The sequence below is a fragment of the Taurulus bubalis genome (assembly GCF_910589615.1).
Source record: "Taurulus bubalis genome assembly, chromosome: 19".
Lineage (NCBI taxonomy): Eukaryota > Metazoa > Chordata > Actinopteri > Perciformes > Cottidae > Taurulus > Taurulus bubalis.
Genome location: NC_136607.1, coordinates 17,593,193 through 17,619,210, shown reverse-complemented (window position 1 = coordinate 17,619,210; position 26,018 = coordinate 17,593,193). Strand labels below are relative to the sequence as shown.

Genomic DNA, 26,018 nt, shown 5'->3' with positions numbered 1-26,018 from the left:
CACTAAAAAAAGCGAGTTACAGGAACATCATTTATCGTGTTACGTAACGGTTTGTTATAGTTTCAATTATTTAACGGCAAAACCACGGCAGCAGAATGAGCAACATTTACATTCAAGAGCCGCCATCAAATGGAAAGGTGAGCGCGACTTTTTGCTATCTTAACTTCAAATTGATGCCGTTTATGTGCATCTTGAACCACACACTTCACTTTATACTTTACTTTTAAACTTTTGTAACGTTTATCATAAAGATTGAAGGCGTCATTAGTGGCAGATGAAATGTCAGCGCCGTAGAGCATGTTACTAGCTTTACTAGATACAAGTAGAGATGCAAATGTGGTTATAATTTCTTATTTAAATGTCCCACATGTGTGCTCTCTTCTAAGGTGCTGTTGAAGACCTCAGCAGGCGACATTGACATTGAGTTGTGGTCCAAGGAGGCTCCTAAAGCTTGCAGGAACTTTGTGCAGTTGTCCATGGAAGGTAAGATTGCAGAGCCAGTTAAAAGACTCTTAACACAGTGCAGAGCTCCTAAAAACAAACGTGCTGAAGTCATTCCAGCAACATCAGTCCCCCAAACCTAGTCCCTTCAGTTTGGAGAGAGCTGCTTTTGTACTTGAAACATGCATGATGCATGTCCAAAAGTGTGCAGGATATAAAGCTGTTGAGATGTATTGCTCTTCAGATTTATTTGGACCTCTATACTGGCCCATTGGCAACCAGGACATGCTTGTTTCCGGAGTATCTTTAGGTTTTTCTGGTAGGATGGTGACAACAATTTTAGATACATGTATTAATAATACATATAATAATATCCTCTACATTGTCTTCTAAACATAAATCAAAATGTGCTTGTATCATCCTGACCTTGGGGACCGGAAGGGCCATCATTCCATCCTTTTTGGGGATTAATACACTTTACATTGCAGCCTAAGGAATTTATATTTAATTTCACGATAGTCTCAGATTTATCGATACTTTTGATTACTTTTTATATGTATTAAGATCTCTCCTTTTAGACATCCTGACTGAATGTCTTTCTATGTTCTCACCTTTTTATATTGTTTAAGTTACCCAGATTTATCTGAGAGCGCATGAAATAAATCCCAATAAAATATAAATGTATCACTGAGTTATTATTAGACACTTCATTATCTGCGTATGTTGACTTTTATGCTTGCAGACAAATGTTTTCCCTGTATTTTCTATTAAATTACATCTTTTTTTTTCTTCCAGGAAATTATTTAGAAATTGTCCATAAACGTAAAACAAAAAAATGTTGCTGTATATTTCTCTGTCCTCCAGGTTACTACGACGGAACCCTTTTTCACCGAGTGGTGCGTGAGTTCATTGTTCAGGGTGGAGATCCCACGGGAACGGGAACGGGTGGAGACTCCATCTATGGTCGTCCGTTCAAGGTAAGACTTTTTGAAAACTCACAGAATCATGAGTATGAATCATGCTGAGGATCCGTTGACACACTAACCTGTACAATGCACAATCAAACATTTAGTGCGATACCTGTTTCTTTTTTCTTTTTTTTTACTTTTAGGATGAATTTCACTCCAGACTGCGCTTCAACCGGAGAGGTTTGGTTGCCATGGCAAATGCCGGCCCACATGATAACGGCAGTCAGTTTTTCTTCACCTTGGGACGCGCAGATGAGCTCAACAACAAACACACCATATTCGGCAAAGTGAGTGTGAAGAAACTGTAGCAACTTACATTCATACTCCCATCATCTGTCCCGGGCCCTGAACGCCTCCCACATGCATGGACCCGGATCAGCGGGTTTGTCCCCGTTACTGCGAACAAATACTCACAGTTGTGCTTTCCCCCCCCACAATGCCGGCTGCAGGTCACAGGAGACACCGTCTATAATATGCTTAGACTGGCAGAAGTTGACTGTGATAACGATGAGAGACCTACGAATCCCCACAAGATAAAAACTGCCGAGGTATTTTCTTCTTCTTCTTCTACCTTTTTACTGGCTTGACAACTGAGTGCAAAAACCTTCCGTCTCTTCCAGGTGCTTCACTCTCCGTTTGATGACATTATACCTCGTGAAACAAAGAAAGGCAAGAAAGACAAGGACAAAGAGGAGGGAAAGAAATCGCAGTCAAAAGCCACAAAGTGAGTGATCAGACTTCCTCTGTCGCTCTGATTATTGTTTATTTTGATGGAGATTTTATGTTTGTTTGGTCTCTTTTATTTATTCGACTTTATCATCATCTTTTGCTTTCATTCATTCATTCAACCGATGGACCGTCATGTGACTCAAACAGCCTGTAAACCTTAAAACTCAACACATACATTTAGCAATGTAATCCGCTCTCAGTAGATATTATGATCTTCTTCTTCTACTCCATATAACCTTTTGATATTTTCATTTTGTGCTCGACATGCTTCAGTGTGTTGATTTTGTTTTTGCAGGAACTTCAGTCTGTTATCTTTTGGGGAAGAAGCGGAGGAAGAGGAGGAGATGGTGACTCAAGTGAGCCAGGTACTGAAGCACAGAACTAGTCTCTCTAGTCGCTGGCAAAACAGCGGTGACATTATAATAATATGTTTTCTATTGAAATGAAACGGAAGTTTAAAAAATCGAGGCTGCATTGAAATAAAAAACAATGATGTGTGAAGACAAACTCAGTCGCCTTCCATCGTTTATGTTTCTTTATAGACGCTGAAGGGAAAAAGCAAAAGCAGCCACGACCTTCTGAAGGATGACCCCAGACTGAGCTCCGTTCCAGCGGTGGATAAGTACGTACAATTATGGATTCATCAATAACTAGACAATAAGGGCTTTCTCCTCCTTCATTCATACATTCATAATCTGTGTTGTGCTCCAAGGAAAAAGAAGAAGAAGACATCAGGAGACGCAGCTGAGGTGAGTCGGACCCGGAAGTTTGCCTTTTGTTGCATAATTCAAACAATAAAATATACAAACATAACAGAGATAAATGAATATCACAGTGCAGGAAGACGCACTTGACTGTAAACGTCTCTGTCCTCCAGGGAGACGACGCGGCCGACGGCGACTTTGAAGACGACGAGGATGCCGACGAAGAGTATGACTCTGACGAGAGACAGAGGAGGAGGGAGATCATCACCAACAAGCTGAAGAAATTCAAAGAGGCCGATAAAATGGCAGAGGAGGAGCAGCGAGAGACGAAGACCACCCGCAGGTACGACTCTGATGTTGTTCTGCTTGTAATGAAGCGTTTCAACCTGCAGGTGGAGCTGTTGAGCCATGTAATACAGAGGAAACCCCTCTCTCCTGTTTAATGAAGACAATCAGATCCAAACTTTATGGGACCTGGGCTTTAAATGTTTGTATTTACAGCACTAAGATACTGAGCTGATGGTTATTGTTGATATTTATAGTAATTAATGAATCATTGAGTCAATGAAATGTAAAAGAAATAGAAAAGAATCAACTAATCTTTTCAGCTCAACATTAAAATCACTAAAGATGTATTTATTTCTGCCGCTTGCAACAGTTTGCAGTCTAACTGTAAATCCAAATTCTAAAAGCCTTTTAAAGAACCTTGTTGACGAGTTTTATTGTTAGTCCCAAAATATTAACAACAGCGCACATGTGTTTGCTGCCATGTTAAAGGGATATTCCGCCATGATAATCTCAAAGATTTCCCTTTTTGAAGGAATGTCTGTGAACTCACTATCTATTGCCAAATGAGGTAACACAATGGTGACTGAAAGCAGCTTGCGTTTGCAGTCAAACACATTTGGGGGACTCTAAAGTGACAGATCTGTAAGACGGCCAGTCAAAATCGAAGATCCTACATTTCCCATGATGCAAGTTGCATCTTTAATCACACATCTACTTCTTTCAAACCTCACAGTAGTGTTCTGCGTGGTGAGGAAACCAAACTGCATGTGTAAAATCACTGCTTAAAGATTTTTTTGGGGGGGGATATTCACTTTTATCAGCTGACTGGAAACGGGCGGGAAAGAGACATGTGACATGCAACTGAGTCAGGAATCGAACCCTGACTCTGCGGCTATATGGTGTACGAACCATCTAACGTTGATTTGTCAAGATGTGTATCAAAAATAAGTCTTCATATACAGTTCTCCTATCTCAAACTATATTATTTATTGCAGCACTTTCATTTTAGGGATATTGATGTTTCACAAATAGCTCCAGTGTCTCTCCCATCCTGGTGTCATTATCTTCCAGCTCTGTTTCTACACTCTTCCACTCCTGCTTTCCCATCTGGGAAAAAACTAAAACACACACATGCATACATACATAAAACACACAGAAATCTCAGTTGTAGTTCACTGGACCGACATCAGTGGACCTGCTTTTTGAAAACAGGAATGTTGGCTCTCGAACCAAATTGCTTACTGTGCTGATGCAGCAGCAAACAGTGCGTCTGTGTGAGTGAAACGAAGGCGATGGTGTGCGAGACGACATTAGTACGAGAGCGACCCGAGGAGAAGGCCGAGATTCATCTCTCATCTCTCTTTTGATGCCGCTGGTCGGCCGATTATCTCTCCTCCACAGCCTCCTAACAGGTAGCCGTCAACGGACCCTTCTCTCATTAGCGCTAATGGGATAAGTAGTGCAGTCGTGTGTGTGTGTGTGTGTGAGAGACTGACAGCCAGCCCAATGCAGGCGGACTGAAGTATATTAAACACAAGCGCAGATTGTTTTGCTACAAGAACTGTAACCCAACACAGTGGTTTGTCTTGGCAGGGGATCAGACGCAGGCCGGTAGGTACAGTGTTGGTCCGGGACAAAGGGGGCATTGTTGCAGGCTGAGCTGCGCTCTCCCACCGTTGCTTTTGCTCTGAGCTTTCAGCTGCTCTGCGCTCAACGAGGAACACCGACCAGTATCTAGTCACCGGCGGGGGGGGGGGGTTGTGTGTGTGTGTGTGTGTGTGTGTGTGTGTGTGTGTGTGTGTGTCTCTGCAGCACACTCGGGCCTCAGCTAAGGGGGGGACATTTCACAATCCTGATTGTATCTTTTGTCTCAGTTTGAGGCGGCGGAGACGACCTTGAAATTTAGAGTGTCCCTGAACTCGAGCTAAAAGCTCTCTGACGTCGCTAGCCGGCAGCCAGATGATGATGATGATGATGATGATCCTTCACCAAAAATGCTCGGACTTGTTCAAATTACGCCGTACCGGGTTAAAAGATGAGTCACGATCGATGCTATTCATGCAGAGTTTGTCTCGACGTGTTGTGTGTGTGTGTGTGTGTGTGTTTGATGTTGTTGGTGTTACTGGTGTTACTGGTTACGTCTTTCCACACTTCTTTTATGTTGCTATTGATTCTGAGTTTGAGGTAAAGGCCTCCTCAGAGGACGGGGTTGCTTCATGAAGGACTCTCCTGAATGAAGTCCCAGAAGCAGCGTATGCGGTCGTTGCCGCTCTGCTTCACCCCGGCGGGGCTCGACCGGGGAGGCAAAACGCTTCCATATGGCGGCGGCACACAGTGGGAGCTGCTGCTGCCAGACTGCAGCTCAGACTGAAGATAACACAGCGGCACATCCTCGGCTTTTTTTTTTTTTTTTTTTTTTATCACTTGTTAGCACATACAGGGTAAACGGTGTGTGGCAGTAGGCTTTAATAACACAGACGTTATAGAGCCCTTTAAACTTCAAGATTAGGCACGAAGGCCATCACATCATCCACATGATGTCGGTTCACAGCATGCAATTATAGTGTGTGTATGAAATAATAACTAATGATTACTTTCTTCAACAAACTTTTAGTGGGAAATCTCAGAAAATAATAAATGGATGTCTAATCAAACAATAGAAAATCTAAAAGGAAACGGCAAATATTGACATTTAATAAGGTGGAACCAGTGACTTTGTGGATTAAAGAAGGACTTAAATGATTAATCGGTCATCTTAGAAGCATTTTCTGTTCCCCAACTGAGGATTTGAGCCATAATTTAGTTAGTTTTTAATTACACAGAAATCATATCACCATGAAAGGATTCGACAAGCAATAACAGGGAGTTATTATCACCCAGTTTTATGTGTGAATAAAACATTGTTACTCATCTTGTCTCATAAGAGACGTAACAAGGTAACGTAGCGCCCTGAGCAATCCGTTTGTGTTTCTTCTGGCTCTCTGCCACGCAAGTGTTTGCTTTACTGCTACTAACGATCACTTTAATCTTTCTTCTGCTTACTTTCTCCTTTTTTTTTTTTTTTTTTAAAAATCACTGTCAAATGTCCAGCGCCGTTCCACTGACCCAGAGACGACTTCTTCAAATGTTTAGTTTGGTCCCAAAGAGACTCTGGTTTACGATGATGTAATAGCATCGGAGAAGATGCAACCTGAGAATTAAGAAAAGGGTATTTCTTGAGGATCAAACCGGACTAATGCGGTTCTCCATCTTACGGTTTCTGGACTCGGTCCTCGTCCGCGTTCTCGTAACTCCAACGGGACATCGGACTCTAATTATCCCGAGCGAGTGTCCGTACACCTCCGACGCCGCGTCGCTCTCTCATAATTGGCTGCACCTGTCTCTTGTCATCGGTCACAACCCGGCGCGTTCTCGGGGAAAGGTTGCCGAGATCAAGAAATCATTCGCCGCCGCAGAAAAGCGCTGGAGATAATCCAGTTTCTTGGCAGCGGGCTTGTGTATGTTTTGGAAGTGCCGGGTTTACACGTCTCTGGCCCGCTGTAGCATGTCTGCCCCATATGGGGCACTCGCTCGCTGGAAACACTTCCAGACAGCGGTGCATGTCTAGGACGTGTGTGTGTGTGTGTGTGGAAATGAATAAAAATTGGACTTTGATCAACGTCAACAATGTGCACGTTTTTGCTTTTGTCTCTCACTCTCAAATGTGCGAGTGTTTTACGAGGAACAGAGAGAACTCTGGACTAAATGCCGAGAGCTTTCTTTTCCACCGCGACAAAGGGATGTAGCCGATAATTACGAGACGCAGACGGGAGCGCTCCGAGAGAGAGAAGGAACCGCGGTCCGCTTCACGGGTAATGTGTCGAGGCCCCGGATCGCTCTGCGAAGTCATGCAAATTCCTGCGTTGAGGTTGGATTCCTCCACTCACGGCTCACAGTTCTCCTTGGCTTCGGACCAAGCCATGGAGTGCCCCCCCCCCCCCCCCCCCCCCCCCCCTCCCCCCTGAGGGGAGTTCACCCAGCCATCTTGTTATTCTAGCACATTCATCCACATCACTTGCTCGGTCGTCAGCCGGGTCGAGTCCAACCGGAGAGAGAGAGAAGCTGCAGTTTGACTTTTAAATGCATGTTTGACTCGTTGCAATCACACCGAGGCTGCGTTTCACCCTAAAGTAATTTGACTCTATCAGTAATTACATTTCTCAAAAGTCCCTTGAAGGTTGGAGAATGAGAATACCCCCCCTCAAAATAAATCCCAAAAAGGAAAAAGCACTGCACGCCTGCTTGTGCATTTGATTTGATGAGCCATACAGTCGTCGCTGTACTATTTTTAAGGTTGTCGAATTCCTGTGTCGGCCTCAGACTGCTGCCAGACGCTTGCAGTATTAAATGCAAAGTTCTGAATCATGAGAGCGGTTCTTGGTCTCCTGCCAATCACTTCATATGCTTTCTTTATGAGAAGTTAATCATCCACAGCTCTCTGGGTTTCACCATTTTGAGTTTTCTGAAAGAGTGACAGTAGCTGGTAGACGAAGGCCGCTGGGATCAGAACGATCCATAATGTGTCTAGTTTTTCACATTTAAGTCTTTTTTTTTAAATGGAGTCTCCTCTCCTGAGATAGCGACGGCATGCTAGACTCCAGAATGAGGAACACCTCGGTGCTTTTGTTCATTTATTTATATATATATATATATATATAAACTCACTCCTTGATGGCGTGAGGCTGCAGCTAACAATTATAATCCCTTTGTCCCGACGAAAGGGAGGAATGGATGCTTTCAAGTTTCGTCCATGAGGTGAGCGATATCCCAGGAACGGTTAGAGGGACTTTCCTTTTTAAATTTGGCACAAATTATTCGATTTCTTTTTTTTTTTTGATGGTCAAGGTTGCTGTGACCTCACATCCATCCCTGTGAACGTGATCTCTGAGGAACACCTTGAGGCAATGTCGTCATATTTTGGCATCGACGTCCACCTCGGTCTTGAGAGGAATTTGCTGAGCCCCAAGGTGTGTGTCTCAACAGGTGTTGCTGGGCCTTTTTTTTCCCCTGTCCTTTCTGGCCTCTTTATTGGCACCGGGGCTGTTGAGGCCATTGTTTGGCTGTTGCCCCGGATACGTCTCTTGTTTGCCGCATGGCGGCATGTCAAGGCAGGCAGAAAATGATCACTCAGTCCAAGATGAAGCAGAATCTACGCAGAACGCCTCACCCCCTCAGCGCCGGAGAGGAGGCTGCACCGAGTTCAAGCAAAAGCCTCGAGTCATTGTTCGCTCATAGTTAATTTCACTAAAACACACACAAGTCATGTCAAGAAGGCCTTTCTGGACCGCAGAGCATCAAACAAAGTGTGTACTGTCTATTTAAAGGGAGTGGATCAAACAGAAACACTGTGCATACACAATATAATGCAATATGTTCAGGTTATTTTTGAGGTCACAGTTTGCGAGCAATCGAATTATGTTTCTACTTGCGACCACGGTTGCTAATGCCTTTTTTGGCCTTGTTGCTAGCATGTTTTTTAAAGAATATTTCTCTTTTCACATTACATCATTTTGCAGCGTTTGCTATAAATACAACAGGCTTGTCGTACATCTGTAAGGTGCTTTCCGTTTCCCTGAAAGCTCACTTAAAGATCTGTTTAGTCGTCGTAAGCTGCAAAAGCAATGTTATATTGTCGCCTGAGGTTCTGGAGAAATCTCTACCGGAAAGTTGCATGATGGGAAGTGTAGGAAACGGCATTTTTAGAGCTTGACTCATCAAAAAAGTGCCGCCGTCGCACACAGCGGTTCTCTCGGTGCTTGTAAAACTGATCTCGTGTCAGCAGCTTGAAAGTAAGAATGTTCTTTTCTGTTAAATGTGCCGTTTGCAGGGCTGCTCCAAAAACCAAAGAATTCTCAGTCGACCAACACTCGTACGATTTCATCGACTGACTATTCAGCTGATTTAAAAGACAGATCTGTCAAACGGAGTTGGAAAAGCACCACTTTGAATCTCGGAAATACTTTTTCCGGCATGAACAAAGCTTAACAAACGACTATTGACGAAATTATAGTCGATTTTAAGCTCAAAACAAACCGATTAGTCGACCGATCGGCTAAAAGATGGAAAGATCAAGTCGTTTGTGAGTCTTCCCGCCTAAAAAAAAAACTGTCTCTTTACCTTGTGTGAAATTCTCAACGTCAGCAACAGTCTTTTAATTATTATATTATCTTATTCCCCTCTGGTTGGTCACATCTGAGTCGTGTTGCCTTTGCGCCTCGACAGAAGTGAGCGGGCGACTTCCTCGCACATGCCGAGCCCGACTCTGCCAACCACAGTCTGGATTCGGTTGCAACTTTTTTCTTTCTTCCTTTTTTTTTTTTTTTTCTCCTGGAAAAGGGACGACTTGCAACCGTCTGACCGGTTCCTCATGTGTATCCTCGGGGACGCTAACGAGGAAGAGACGTGACGTCAAGTCGAGGCCACAGCTGGTAATATTTGCAAGAGGCGCTCGCAGATAAAATATCGCTCAGTTCGACGCCTCGATACTTTGTACGATGTCAGAGATTTAAACAGAGTAACGGCGAGTGTTGGGACAGCTATAAACGGAATGAAATAAAAGGTATAGGGATGTAAATGAATGCCAGTCCAGAGAAGCAGATGTAAGAAACAAAGGCAGCCATTGTTTGGTCTGGAGATGCCTCACATGTTTCGAGGCCAGGGGCCCAGACTGAGCAGCTTACCTGTGCTTTGAGGCTCCGCAAGAGAATGGGACAAAAACAAAGCTGTACAAAATCATTATCATTTCCTAACATAACATATCTGCTCTGCAACTGGCAGTAGCCTCAATCATGTGAAAGGGAACAATAATCAGCATTTGCTGGCCGTGGTTCAGACTTCTAGCATTTAGCCTTGGATGAGCTGGGCGCTGGGCTTCGGGCCACCGGCCAAAGGAGACGCTTGAGTCGAGGATGTGCCTTGGCTTGTTTCTGTCGAGCAGTTAAAGGTTTTATAAGGGTGGCTGGACCAGAGCAGTGCCTGTAATACTTAATGTTGTGCCACTTGAGGAGAGGAAGTATAAAGTCTTTCATTGCTTCTGCCACTAGCAGCTTTTGACAGTTGTGTATTTCACGTATCGCAGGACGCTTCTGCAGTTTATTGCACACAACGGGCAGAAATATCACGCGGCTTTTAAGCCAACGTCTTGTGCTCTGCTTCAATGTGCATTCACCGAGTGCAGATGCAGAGACTTGGACTCCAATCACACAACTCGGTCTTTTGTAAAAGGCGCATTATGACTTGTTTAAGACACAAAACATGTTGGACTTGAATTGGGAAGTGTTGGTCCTGGCTTTTGAGTTTATTTGGGAGTTATTGGTCTTGGGACTTGGACTTAAATGTGTACTTCTTGGTCTTGACCTTGGAATTGACGCAGGACTTATTGATCTTGGCTAGGGACTTGTTTGTCTTGGCTAGGGACTTGTTTGTCTTGGCTAGGGACTTGTTTGTCTTGACTAGGGATTTGTTTGTCTTGACTAGGGACTTGTTTGTCTTGGCTAGGGACTTGTTTGTCTTGACTAGGGACTTGTTTGTCTTGGCTAGGGACTTGTTTGTCTTGGCTAGGGACTTGTTTGTCTTGACTAGGGACTTGTTTGTCTTGACTAGGGATTTGTTTGTCTTGACTAGGGACTTGTTTGTCTTGACTAGGGACTTGTTTGTCTTGACTAGGGACTTGTTTGTCTTGGCTAGGGACTTGTTTGTCTTGGCTAGGGATTTGTTTGTCTTGACTAGGGACTTGTTTGTCTTGGCTAGGGACTTGTTTGTCTTGACTAGGGACTTGTTTGTCTTGACTAGGGATTTGTTTGTCTTGACTAGGGACTTGTTTGTCTTGACTAGGGACTTGTTTGTCTTGACTAGGGACTTGTTTGTCTTGGCTAGGGACTTGTTTGTCTTGGCTAGGGACTTGTTTGTCTTGACTAGGGACTTGTTTGTCTTGACTAGGGACTTGTTTGTCTTGACTGGGGACTTGTTTGTCTTGGCTAGGGACTCATTGGTCTTGACTAGGGACTCATTGGTCTTGACTAGGTACTCATTGGTCTTGACTAGGGACTTATTAGTCTTGACTAGGGACTCATTGGTCTTGACTAGGGACGTATTGGTCTTGACTAGGGACTCATTGGTCTTGACTAGGGACTCATTGGTCTTGACTAGGGACTCATTGGTCTTGCCTAGGGAGTCATTGGTCTTGACTAGGGACTTATTAGTCTTGACTAGGGACTCATTGGTCTTGACTAGGGACTCATTGGTCTTGACTAGGGACTCATTGGTCTTGACTAGGGACTTGTTTTTCTTGACTAGGGACTTGTTTTTCTTGACTAGGGACTTATTGGTCTTGACTAGGAACTTGTTGGTTGTAACTTGACGTCTTGTTTCTCTTATTTTCCTTGACTTTAGATCTGGGACTTGTTGGTCTTGACTTTGAACTTGCTGATCTTGACTGGGGACTTGACTATCTAGACTTGGGACGTTTTGATTATGAAGTGGGACCTGTTGATCTCAACTGGAGACCTGGGGTGGGTTTTGGTTGGCGTTGACCAGAGACTTGACGCTCTTGACTTGACTGAACTTTTAGTTTTTTACTCGGGACCTGTTGTCTTCAACTAGAGACTCGACTTGGGTCTTGATTTGGGACTTGACGTCCTTGACTTGGGACTAAATTGCCATGATTAGACGTACTCGTGACTCGTGAACATTTAAATGTTGTCATGCAACATACACAGGTTTTGGTTGCAGTTTTCCTCACATGCATGTATTAAAACATGTTTTTTAGAGGTTAAAAAGCTTTAATGAGTTCTGCTACAATCCCAATTACTCATCTCAAAACAAGAAACACATTGACGTCTCTCTCACTTACGTCTGCTCAGCCTCAAGACGCTTCTAGTGTTTTCCAGCCGGCCGCAGGGCCGAACAATTATTTTATTATGGCTCCATCAAATTTATTGGAGTAACACAAGCTTTTAATACACATTCTTCATTCTGACACTCGCACACAGTGTTTTATGTTTTTTTTTTTATAAACCCACATAATTAGCCACGAATGCTGCATTCTGAGAGGCAGAACAATTGATGTTTGTTTGTGAAGACCAGTAACGTTGAGGGTTTTGATGCAATTAATTTTAATGATGAATATGCAGGGTTCAACGGTAAGGGTTGCCAGGTTGACACTGGCAACCATTTTGAGAAATTGGCAACCGATTGTTGGCCCTTGATTGCCGTCAGTGTCAACCCATGTTTAAACATGTGAAAATTAGGAACAGCTAATGTTGCATCGGTGATATTTAAATATCGTTGCATTTGCAAAGTTTCAAAAGCATGTACTTGTTCGCAGCATCTGTTTTTCAAGACAATGCAGATTAAATTGCTCGACTGTGGGGTGAAAGGCTCGACTAACCCGACAACATCTCAAACAAATGTGCAAACGAATTCAACTGACAAAGAAACATATGAACTTGGAACAAAAAAAGTGAATTGAGAGGCAAAGTGTGTACAACATACACGTGACAAATTTTCATTATTGAGTTCACATGTTGCTGCTTCGTATCGACTCAAAACACAAGGCGACTAAACATGGCAACCATTTATTTCAGTTTTGGCAACCCAAAGAGCCCGTTGAGTCTATTGCAGGTGCAACCCTTCATCATGCATGTCGAGTTTAAACTCCTTTCACCTAATTTCTTCTCTCACAGTGATGAATTGCGGAAAGAGTCTCGTCAGTTGAAGAAGGACCTGCAGGCCATGAAGCAGAGGAAAGAAGAAGGCTCAAAACCCGCCGTGGAAGAAGTCAAGGAGGGTGAGTGAGACGGTTGTCTTCCCTTACATTTACTCCTGGATGTTTATTGCTGTTCCTCACACTGTGCATTTATTGGTGGTTGATAATACACTGTGCATGCAGCTCCTTCAGCACAGAGAATGGGTGGTCCACGCTGCATTCTCTGCTAATGGACACTAAGAAAGGCAACCCTCTGATTTAGTCAATTAGTTGCAGACGTGTGTCTCCCCCATCCCTCCCAAAGGGTCTGCATTTTTGTGTTAAAACTCCATAGAAAATTGCAAGGGGTGAAAATTGTTGAGCGGCCACCATAGTTGCACATTAAATTCTTTGTGCGTTTTTTTGTTTTGTTAGTTTGGCCGGCGTGAGGGAACTGCCCCCAAAAGCCTCCTCGGTCTTCACCACACGGCAGTCTGTCATAATGCCGTCAATCTCTGGATTGTTGGTGCTGAAACACATTTTGGAAAATTACGAAAAACCACTTAGGCACAGAGGTTAGCTTGAGGTTGTGTGTGTGTGTGTGTGTATTGTTGTGCAACAAAACTGAATAGTTCGTGGGGGGGCGGGGGGGTCTACAGGGACCGGTCTTAACTGTGGGATTACCAACTGCCAAAATGTACCGAAGACCACCAGCTCTTGTTGCTGAAACATTGTTTTTGTCTCCACAAAAGCCGATTTTCTTTTAAACACAGACGCTGGGCCCACTCTCGACTCGCTGCTGATTGGTTGATTTTAGGTGAAACAGCACAAAACACATCATTGCAGGAATGAGTCCTAAAACCCAGATACGAGTCAGCATATTTGCCCTTCCGGTTTCCTCGTCTTGCGTTTTTTTTAATGTATTTTTTTTGTTTGTTCAGATGCTTTAAATAAGGTCTGTGGTTAACACAGGCTTTACAGATTTAAACGCTTTGTTCTCCAACATAAAATACACCAGTAAATACCAAACGGGTGAGTTTGGAAAGACGGTTACCAACATGTGGGACTAGAAAACGCCATCACGCCGACTGGTCTGCCTTCACAAGTGTGGAGTTTGACACTTTTCGCTTAAAAAAATCCTACAAAAAATGATGTTCATTTGTAAAGGCGATCCTGTTGAACCAAATATGTCAGTGTCACCAACGTCTGTTATCCACAGAGTTTATTTTCTGCAATAATTCAGTGGAAAATCCCCTTTTTCGCCGAGGGAACCGGTGAGATGCTACCATCCCTGTAGCGCTCTATTGTACTTTAACTAAGATTCTGTTGCTCTTGGTGATATCTGCATAGAGTTAAGCCCTTTCTATAAACACTCGACGCATAAAGAGGCCTTCTCTTAATAGATCCACTTATAAACTCAAGCGTCGAGTCAGTAACAGCCCTGCATTGTTATACCAAGTGGCAACTGGCCTAAGCTCCTCCATTATCTTACGAGGTATTTCTACTCTGCCAGGGACCTTTTTGTTTCGGGCCTCTCTGGCGGCTCAGCCAGAGGCCGGAGTTTCTTTTAAAGAGTTCCTCGTTACATTTCTGTGTTGGAGGCGAACGCTAATTCCATTAGATGTCGTGGGCCGACGGCCACTGCAGGGGAGACGGACGTCTGCTGTGAATCTGGAAACGGAGTTTGATCTCGTGCCACACTTTTAAGGCTCGCGTTGACACGTCCATCCCCAAAACGCTGGGATCGTTCCCCCGGTTCCCGCTCTGACCGCTCTTCCACGGTCCCATCTTCTCCGACGGCTCCGTGTGGTTTCAGTAAGGGCCACGCATTGGCGTAGTCGAACGGATTTGTGGTTTATTGCTGGATAACGAATCATTCTGGTCAATAGAATATCAGAAAAAAAGGAATTGTTGAATTTTTGTGAGACCAACATTCAAATCTAAACCATTAAAAAGCCAGAACAAATGAATACTTGATGTTTTGGCTGGAAAATGTACTACGTTTGTATATATTTTACTCATTCGTTTGATTTTTCTTGCAACCAACTAATTAGTCACTGAATTCATTTAGCTCTCAACGATTTAATAGACGATCCTGAAACAAATTTCAACAACTATTTTTAATAAAAATAAAGGATATTCTTATCCATTAAATGCCAAGTGGTGAAAGACACCAGCAGGACCTGTATTGTGGCCATAAATCCGTCACGTTTGTCCTCACATTATTGTACTCTTTAATAATAAAAGGTTGTGTTTGATAGTTAAGATCTTCCTCTATTTCGCTGACATTAGTGAAAAACAAACAAGTTTTATTTTTCAAACTTTATTACAAGAAGTCTAAATAGAAATAAATAATAATGAACATGTTTAATCATTCTGCGGCACAGTTTTTTTTTTTTGTATTCTTTTGTTTTAAATACAAAACATATGCAATGCTAAAACAAATATTCAGGCAGGTAGCTTGTTTTTTCCCGTCCTACAATTTTAAAAACACACAGAAGACACCAAATAAAATGAAATATTTTCGCTGCAATGGTCTAATTTTTCTTGACCACCTCCCCATCTGGTTGCTGGCTTGTGCACGCATGACGTTGATTGGAGTGAAAAGCAAATTGTCTCTTTTCAAAATTCACCTTTTTTTACCCCTTCCCCCACTTCTCCTCTCCTTCAGGTTTTCATCACATAAATTACAGCATGTTCCTGTAGTCTGGTTTTCTCTTTTCTTGGCGTGACCGTCGGGTTCCAGAGCCAAAAATAAGAGAGCCCTCCTGAAACCACTGTCCATTCAATACCACCCTAAATGATGTGGCAGCAGTCTCCTCCAGGTTATGCCTGTCTGCCCTTGGTGCTTTGTTACACTGGTGCCTGCTGCATGTTGCACGAGTGATATTTGAAACGCCAATTACCTGTGATCCAGATGTAGCGTGATATCAAGTTTTTTTTTGTCCAAGTTCGTTATTTTTTACAGGACACGACTGTAATAAGACCCTCTTGTGTAAACGGTCTCCCGGTTGCATAATCGACGATGGATAGTTGGTGTTGACCTCAAAGCGCCAACTGACAAAGTCATTTTTGATGTGTTCCTGATTGATGGTCAGCGGTAATGTTGCCTCCAGTTTACTTTTAAAAACCCCGTTGATTGTTTAACAGAAAGAGGGGAACCTTTATGCCCCAGAGGAGAGGTTTGTCATCCACAACAGTCGTCGGTTGCCACGACATCAGCGGCCTGATTTGTAGCTCTCTGGAGCCCAGGTGGCAGGAGAGCGGAGGAATGCAGCGAGAGAAGGCCATCAAAACGCCAAAGATGATAGTCGGCGACACCAGCTGGAGAGGGTGATGCGTGTTCCTCGGGGGCGTCATCAGTCAGCGAGTCTCGTGGTGGGGAGAGATGGAGGAAGATCACTTGTTGGGCCCATAAATCAAGAGGTTCGCCCCTCCAGCAGCACGGCAGACGTCCATGTCGACACCACCGGGGGAAGCGGGGAAAAGTGTTGCGTTGATTTCCAGGAAAATTCCAGAGATTGCTCAGCATTCGCAGCCTTGGAAGCTCAGAGAAACGGGAATAATTGCACCGTTTTTCTTTAAATGAACGCCCCGACCGGCCCGGAGCCTTTTGTTGGTACGTTCATCCTGAGGTGAACTCGCTTCTAAATCTAACTTTATTGTGGTTTTTATTCATGTTTAACTAAGTTGAATAACTATTAAAAGAACTATTCTGCCACCAACGACAGCTGATGGCGTATCAGGGTCTTGATGGGTTTGTCTCATTTCAGCCTCTAGCACTTGTGATTATGTTAAGATAAGATAATATATTCCTTTATTAGTCCCGCAGTGGGGGAATTTCAGGATTACAGCAGCAGACGGGTAATAGAAAAACAAGTAATATAAATAAACTGCAATTAAAAACAGTAAAGAATCCACAAAAGCAATATTATGTATGTATATATATATATATATATATATATATATATATATATATATATATATATATATATATATATATACAGACAGACAGACAGACAGACAGAATAAAATGTATTTAAAAAAGTATTTATATTACACCAGTTGAAGTAATTTAAGTGTTTTTGTGATCTACTGGGAGCTCAGCTGGTTGTGCAGCCTGACAGCAGCAGGAAGGAAGGAAGCACTTCCGAGGGCATTTGAAGGGTCGGGGTAAAAATAAGAAATGGGATTTTCCTTATTTAACAATTCTGGTTAGAGCTGCTTAATGTAAAGAGTCTTTTCTTTATTTTGCACATAGGCCCGTTCTTTGTTTATTTATTTGTGATTCTTCTTAATATATTATTGGCATAATAATTAAGTTTTTTTTGTTCGAAAAACTTAGTGACCTCCGGTTAGTTCAGGTATGTTTCTCACAGGCTTTTATTTTTCTCTCATGTGTTTTATGTAGTTTTTTTCTGTTAATTGGTGTTTATTAGTGGATCTTAAAGGCGAGCTGCACACACACATGCGTTAAACGACTAGCAGTGGACGCCAATGTTTTCTCTGTTGCATCATTTATTTGGTGCGGCTGAATGCGTCCAGTCCAGAAAGGGGCACAGCTTGGCCAGCGAGGTGACACCGTGTGTGTGTGTGTGTGTGTGTGTGTGTGTGTGTGTGTGTGTGTGTGTGTGTGTGTGTGTGTGTGTGTGTGTGACATCACATTTTGTTGTGGAAAGACGGTGCACCAGCGGCGCAGCAGACTGTGCTCACCGTCTGCCACTCTGTGACTTCACAGCCTGTGTGTCTGAGCGGAGGTTCACAGACGCACATTAACTGCATGAGACACCGATGTCAGCATGCTGATTGTCTCTCCTTTCATTCCCGATGAGAGACTACTTCACACACACTGCAGAGGAGGACAGTCGGGTGGAAAGTTATCCCCCCACCTCATTCCCATCAGCGCTGGGACTTTTGCTCTCTGTCTGCATTCGTATGTCCGGGTTTACGCTTCAGCTGCACCGTACCATCGCTTTAAGGTTAATCATGTGGTCCGTAAAATGTCAGAAAGTGGTGAAAATCTCCGTCACAATTCCCCCGAGCCCAAGGTGATGTCTTCAAAGATCGAATTTCGTTCCGACCACAAAGATTTTTAGTTAATCGTCACAGAAAAATTAAGATGGACAGAAGAAATTCACTTTTTTTTGTGTGTGTAATTTTTCTGAAACTCTAACTATTCAGATTAGAATGAAAAATAAATGCAGAAAAAACTACTTCAAGGAAAATTCATTATAAGAACGGCTGAATAGATGATGTCATCATGCAGGTTCACCAGAGCCTCCTTCAGCTCAGACTCCAGCAGAGACCAGTCCACTGTGGACAGACCCAGATCCAGTAGAGACCAGTCCACTGTGGACAGACCCAGTAGAGACCAGTCCACTGTGGACAGACCCAGTAGAGACCAGTCCACTGTGGACAGACCCAGAACCAGTAGAGACCAGTCCACTGTGGACAGAACCAGTAGAGACCAGTCCACTGTGGACAGACCCAGAACCAGTAGAGACCAGTCCACTGTGGACAGACCCAGTAGAGACCAGTCCACTGTGGACAGACCCAGCAGAGACCAGTCCACTGTGGACAGACCCAGATCCAGCAGAGACCAGTCCACTGTGGACAGACCCAGAACCAGTAGAGACCAGTCCACTGTGGACAGACCCAGTAGAGACCAGTCCACTGTGGACAGACCCAGCAGAGACCAGTCCACTGTGGACAGACCCAGAACCAGTAGAGACCAGTCCACTGTGGACAGAACCAGTAGAGACCAGTCCACTGTGGACAGACCCAGAACCAGTAGAGACCAGTCCACTGTGGACAGACCCAGCAGAGACCAGTCCACTGTGGACAGACCCAGATCCAGCAGAGACCAGTCCACTGTGGACAGAACCAGTAGAGACCAGTCCACTGTGGACAGAACCAGTAGAGACCAGTCCACCGTGGACAGACAGTGTCCGCCAGAATAAACACACAAATAAAGTTTGTTGCAGTAGCTTTTAATTAAATTAATGATTCAATGAATTTGATAAATAGATTAGACAGATTCTTTTTATAAACTTTTCATAACCAAACACACATTTATAAAAAAAAAGATGAGCCCTTTTCTAATTTTTCAATATTCCAGTTTTATGACTTTGCTTTTTGCTTTCCTCGAACCAGATGGACGAGGCGCTCATGTGCTCATGTGGACCGTCTCTGCTGAGGATTAAAGGTTTTTCTTTCAGGGGAGATCAATGACATCAGGTTGGGTGTAAGGTAGCAAGTCATCTGTGGGAGAGATACAGTGAGGGGTGACGAGGTCGGGGCCTCGGCCCACTGCACTTTACTGAAGGATTCATGCAGAGAGCATGTCAGTCTGGGAGGAGACGTCTACTCTCTTTATTATCATTATTATTATTATTATTATTATTATTATTATGTTCTCAGATCATGTACGATATGAGGAAACAGCGTGACTTCACTTCCTTTTATCTTTCCTCTCTGATCGTGTTCTGCATACAAAGCGGCGATATTTATTTAAATATTGACCTTTTTTGTTTTTGCTCAATCATGTTAGTTGTGGATATTGCATCTGTGTGCTCAAGATGACTCCAGTTTAGTTTTTAGAAATATAATACAAAAGGAAAAGAACAGCTCTTTTGAAGCCAAAAACTTGCATGATGGATGACATTATTATTGTAAAGTAGTGAGTCTGTATCTATTATGAGAACCTCTTTTTCTTGTATTTAGAAAATATTTGAGTTTCAGGCCAGAGGCTGATTGATTGCCCGACAAAATCAATAAATATAAAGGACAATATTTGTATTTGTTCGCTCCAAAATGTTCAAACACCCAAATGATAAGAATTGGATTGAACGAATAAGCTCTTCGTGCGACGGCCGGCTGAGATTTCGATCAGGCGAGCGAAGGGTTAATAGTAATCAGCGGCTCCTTGTCTCTCCAGCAGAGGAGAAGCCGAGCAACGAGGCCGTGGCCGAGTTCCTGGAGGGGCGCAAGAAGTACGAAGATCAGCGGAAACAAAAACTGAAGAAGGGCTCGACGAGAGAACAACAGGTAGAATAATAACTCTGAGTGCTCCCATGAGTTACTGAGCACGACGTGCAACTCATTCCAGGTTAACTTAACCTGTGCTGTTTATTTTAAATGACGTCTGCGCTCTTCTTTTTTTTGACAGACGCTGGCCCTCCTCAACCGTTTCAAGTCCAAGCTGTCTTCGGCCATTACGGATGAGGCTCCAGAGGACGACGTGGAGGAGCTGGCGGAGGACGACGACAAAGGATGGTCGGTTAAATACGAGGGGATAAAACGCACCATTACGTTAACTCGATTTCAGTGATAAAGCTCCAATAATCCCACTGTTCTCTTCCTGCTCAGCCCCAAACAGAAAAGACAGACTCACTTGGAGATTAGCCGGTGAACAAAGTGGCGCATTTAGCTGCTAAAGAGACAAATAGTTCCCTCAGGAGTTGGTGGAGACCAAAAACAGAGCAAAAAAACAGACAAGGGAATATTGGATTTATAGAAACACAACTCCAAAATAATATGGTTGTGTCTGGACGTGTAACTACGCAGTTGTTTGCTCATGTTCTAACTTCATAAGGTGAAAAAGATTACTAATGTAGCTTTAAATCTCTCGTGTTCTCCGTATCATTATTATGAACGCGATATCTCAGGAATGCAGGAGGGAATACGGTTTATTCAAATTTGGCACAAACATCCACTTAGACTCCAGGATGAAGTGATTTGATTAGATTTAGTGGTTCACCTTACAAAATATGTTTTGGGCCCTAATTTAAGAAATAATGTGCTATTTGTGACTATTTCAAACAAATGTCTGAAAGGATGAAGTGATGACATTTTGGCCCGACGTAAACGGGCAAACCACCGCGTGGCGATAATTTGTAATTATCTCACGGCAACCGATACCATGGCAACAAACATTATCTTAGTGCAGTGGCTCTCAAACTGCGGGGCGCGCCCCTCTAGTGGGGTGCGGAGGTATTACAGGTGGGTCAGGGTCTCGCTCAAGGACACTTCATGAAACTACGGGGAGACCAGGGATCGAACCGGCTACCTGTTGAGCTACGTGAGAACTTTACATAGTAGAAAGTACACGGACATAAAATGTCATTAATAAAGACGTGGAAATGTTACGGCATGCGCAACTCGACGATTTTTGGTGTATCTCCGCGACTAAAGTGCATCTTTACTCTTACTTTATCTGTAATTATTGTAATGTCATACCAACCTAAGTCAGGAGGACATTTTCATCAGTATTTTATGATAACCGTATGAATAATAATGCCTCTGGAAAAGGAAAGCAGCTGGATGAGACGGAATGATCCACGCCAGCTCCTGGGGAGTTCAAGGACCAGTTTGGCAAACTGGAGAAGTTTGAGCGTGACAACTTGGCAGCTTATTCTTCTTCTTTTTTTTTTTATTAGTTTCTGCTGCTTGTGTTATTCCTATTGATACCCTCGTGCTGAACACTAGATTGCAAGAGATTGCAAAAGAATATTACTATTATGAAAGTAAGATCAGCCTAAATGAGACACTAAAATGATGAAATGCTGCAGAAAATCCTTCTTTGTACCACGAATGATGAAGATCCAAAGCTCGCTCTGGGAGGGGGGGGCTTCTGATAAATGTGTGTGAAAGTTCAAGTTGTGCGTCTGTGTGTCAAGTTGGGATTTCAACCCGCAGCCACCAGATTGTCCATCAGGAAATCAGCCCTGACGCCGTGTTTTCCTCTCATATTCTGCTTTTTCACCAAAGATCTCAAAGCCTTACGACACAGAGCACGGGTTTGAAATGAATACCATGTGTTTGAGTTTGAGCGAAGCGTGCGTGTGTGTGTGCGTGTGTGTGTGTGAGAAAGAGAGAGAGAGATTTAGAATAACAAAATCTGTACTTGCTATTAGTCTCCAGAAGCCCCCTTGAAGTGTGTGTGTGAGTGTGTGTGTGTCTAATGAATTTGAGAGAAGCCTTGGCTGTCGTTTGGAGCCTCTCCCGCCTTTAGACACCTCACTGTGTCGCCCCCGCCAGGTATGATGAAGGGAGGGAGGGGGAGGGAGGGACAGGGGCAGGAGCGTAGCCGTCCTAGAAAAACACCAGTGGGAAGTCTGTGCCACTCTCGGAGCGCTGCGAACAGAATGTGGGTTACAACAGGTCAGACATTGGAAGTCAAGTCTGGGCCAGAGGAGGTAAACTATTCCATCTGTGTCTGTGTCTACAAATCCTGACTCTCCCTCCTCCTCCTCCTCCCTTTCCTCCCCTCGGTCTCCACTAACACACACAGTTGCTCTCGCTGTACCTCCTGTACTCTACTTTAATCCCCACCCCCTACTTGAGCGTAAAAAGAATGGAAAAGCTTCTGCGGCGGCGCATCACGACAGCAGCAGGTTCCGATGAGACCCCGAACCCCTTTCCCCTCCCACCATCCTGGGTTTCCACCTCGAAAGCCTCCGGCACTGTGAGGCCGTACGGCCGGCGGGCTGTCATCGCCGAGACTGCTAGACAAATTATCAGAGGCGGCCGGATCGCACAGCAGGAGTCCTCGGGGTCTGCCAGAGTCTAGCCATGACATTCTAGATGAGCTGTCACAACTCCTGCCGATTTCAAATGAACACCGGAGAGCGTGTAGAGACACACACACACACACACACACACATAGCTGTAATCGCTCAGGCAGAGAACAGGGCAGACGCCGTACACAGCAGACAAGTCATCAACATATATTCTAGGATATACAATAGGGAATACACAGTTTCTCTATCGAGTGAGACACGATGTACACACCTAGACATATACAGCACGCGCTCATGTAAATATTTCTTTTCTCCTCGAGGAGATAAGAAAGACCTGCTGCTCTTCAACTTTTAAAGGGAACGTTTAAAGATTGGGACACGGTCGGTTTGAGCATCGATGGAGATGTCTGACGGTCGGCGGGAAACGGAGTCGAGGACATTTGTTCCATGTCATCACCGTCTCTTTCTCTGGCACTAGCTAATAAAAATGCCCAAAAAAACACATTATAACAACTTAACGTCTTCTTTTAAAAGACTAAAGTCTCGGTCATTCTCCCAAATAGCATCCCACAGATGAGAGACATTAGTAGATTGACACAAACTTGTCAGAGCTTCTGCGTGGTCACAGAAACAATGCGACACGTTTACCCTTTCATGGCTAAATGTACAGACGCAAACACTTGCATACTCACAGGACGCTGGAAGTATATCTTCAGCATAACATTTTGGATTGTGCCAGAAAAGAAGTGGTTTGTGTGACATGTTTTAGAGATGCGGGAGGTGGTTTGATGTGGATAACGGCGCACGTTTTCCATGTAGTTGTTCCAGCTGTGGCTCTTTTCTCAGCTCGGGTATTGAGCGTGAATATCGGATTGTTACCCTTCTAATCTGACATCGGAAAGATGTGGGAGGAGGGGGTTTGTTTGATTGGACCTTCTGGCGAGCAGCTCTGCTGGTGTTAGCTTGAGCTACATGCTAACATGTTTAATGCTGAGTTGGTGTTTTTGTTTAGCGTGCTGACGTAGCAGGAACCACAAAGTGAAGCTGATGGGAATGTCATTAGTTTAGCAGGTATTTGGTCATAAACCAAAAATATTCCCCAACCAAAAGCACATTTTGACATAATGAATCAGGATTCATCCCCTGGGGGTCTGCAAAAGATTTCATGGCAATCCATCCAAACACAAGTTGAGATATTTCAGTTGGATCAAAGTGGCACGACTGAAAAGTTTTCCCCTGAACGGATTCCAACAGGTTTCGGTTCTTTCTGATAAGTGATTCTCCACTCGGGCGTGCAGCGTAAGAGGAGCTGCTTGACAACATGGCAGAGGTTACGTGGCTCAAAATGGATTCCTCCAATTGATTAGTCACCCCGGCTTTGTTGTTCAGATTTACTGATAGCATTCAAACAGCAGCTGAAGGAATCGTGTAAGTGGGAGGAAATGTGTTTTATCTGTGAAGTGATTGACACTGATATCTCCTGTGAGGAATGTCCTGATTCTTTAATCTTTCTTTGGAGGAAAAGAAACTGACTGGGGAAATGAAAGACACATGAGCGTCTGTTCTCCGGGGATCACGGCTCTATCTGGATTTCTGAACTGCTAAGATGTCTCAAAAATACAAGCTCTAATGCTCACTTTGTACTGAGAGAATCCATTCAGATACCTGCTTTTTATTTTTTACTGTAATTGGAACGAAAGTTTTAAGGCAAAGCAAGTTTATTTATATAACTCAGCAACATGTAAATTAAATGTGCTTTACATAAAACTTCTAAAAACGAGCTTGAACTGAGTAAGATGGGTTTACAACATAATAATTATAGTTACAGTGGAGTTCTAAGAAAGTCAAACAAAACAACTACAAAGAGACACAAAACGACTACAAAGTCAAACAAAACCACTCTAAAGAGACACAAAACGACTACAAAGTCAAACAAAACCACTACAAAGAGACACAAAATGACTACAAAGTCAAACAAAACCACTCTAAAGAGACACAAAACGACTACAAAGTCAAACAAAATCACTACAAAGAGACACAAAACGACTACAAAGTCAAACAAAACAACTACAAAGAGACACAAAACGACTACAAAGTCAAACAAAACAACCACAATGAGACACAAAACGACTATAAAGCCAAATAAAACGACTACAAAGTCAAACAAAACAACTACAAAGAGACACAAAACGACTACAAAGTCAAACAAAACAACCACAATGAGACACAAAACGACTATAAAGCCAAATAAAACGACTACAAAGTCAAACAAAACAACTACAAAGAGACACAAAACGACTACAAAGTCAAACAAAACAACTACAAAGAGACACAAAACGACTACAAAGTCAAACAAAACGACTACAAAGAGACACAAAACGACTACAAAGTCAAACAAAACCACTACATAAGACACAAAACGACTACAAAGTCAAACAAAACAACTACAAAGAGACACAAAACGACTACAAAGTCAAACAAAACAACCACAATGAGACACAAAACAACTACAAAGACAAACAAAACGACTACAATGAGACACAAAATTACCGCATAGAGACAAAACGACTACAATAAGACACAAAACGACAACACAAAGAGGCCCAACGACCATGAAGTGTGTGTGTCTGTCTCCTGTGCAGCAGAGGTCTGGCCCATTGTCTCATATCGTTCGTGGATACGTGGCGTATAGAAACGGATTCTCCATGTTTAGTTCTGGCTCTGGGGACAGAAAGCAGACCTCTTCCCAGACGCCCGGAGAGGTCTGGACGCTTCGTAATGAAGCAGAAGATCAGAAATTACTGAGCAGTTTATTCCACGAAGCGGACCAAAAAATCATGCTTTCGCCATTTTGTCTGGCGGCTCCTGTGTCTTTTAAAGTTGTGTGTTCAGAACACCTCGTGTTCGTCTTTTAATGGAATCGTATTGATAATAAGCAAATACTACCTCTAATTTCTCAGAAAATCTGATTTATGTTGCACTAAAGAAAAGTTTACCTTCTCTGTCTGCTATCACTATTATTGTTAAGATATTACACTGGTTTCTCCAATTAAAGTTCTTTCCATTCTGTTTGATAGCAGCGATTTAGGGCGTCCTCTCTCCGCTTCTCCCCGTCTGATTTAGGATGGGCCACGTTCTGCAGTTTGATGAGCAAAGCAGAAAAGTCAAGGACGCCGCCATCCAGGACGAGGACACGTTTGAGATCCACGACCCACGCAACCCCGTCAACAAGCGGAGGAGAGAGGAGAGCAAGAAGATCATGCAGGCAAAGAATGCCAAGAGGTGAGGCCGGGAGGTCGCGAGGTCAGGTCCTGCCCAAGCCGTGTGACCGTAAAAAACGGCCCAACGGTGTCCGTTTTTCCACCGTTTTTCCACCGCTTCAAACCCCGTTTCTGTTGAGCTCGAACATCTGGATTGAGAATGCTGACCCATGCGATCCCTGTAATCTGTGATGGAAAGGCCTCCTCGCCTGGAACGGCTGCAGCCGGACGACGTCCAGTTACTTATCGGGATTCGGATCGTCGTCATAGTCACGACCAAGGTAGTCATTGGATTGTAATGCTGTTTCCTTTTGTTTGTCTTCTTCTGCTTATGTTGTTCAGAGCTTAAATGTGAGTATTGAACTTAAAAATAAATAGCATTT

At 43.5% G+C, this 26,018-nt stretch overlaps 1 protein-coding gene across 2 annotated transcripts; it reads left to right on the top strand.

Annotated features, from left to right (window-relative positions):
• The first annotated feature begins 11 nt into the window (after positions 1-11).
• On the top strand, positions 12-26,018 carry cwc27 (CWC27 spliceosome associated cyclophilin). 2 transcript variants are annotated; one of them, XM_079235531.1, is made up of 14 exons: positions 12-137; positions 387-483; positions 1,306-1,418; positions 1,553-1,696; positions 1,859-1,957; positions 2,030-2,133; positions 2,434-2,503; positions 2,681-2,760; positions 2,851-2,887; positions 3,016-3,185; positions 12,853-12,956; positions 19,795-19,901; positions 20,023-20,129; positions 25,499-26,018. In XM_079235531.1, the coding sequence occupies exons 1-14, from the start codon at positions 96-98 to the stop codon at positions 25,659-25,661; spliced, it is 1,437 nt and encodes a 478-aa protein (XP_079091657.1). In that variant the 5' UTR covers positions 12-95; the 3' UTR covers positions 25,662-26,018. The 2 variants fall into 2 exon arrangements, with proteins under 2 accessions (XP_079091657.1, XP_079091656.1); XM_079235530.1 differs by having other exon boundaries at positions 19,792-19,901.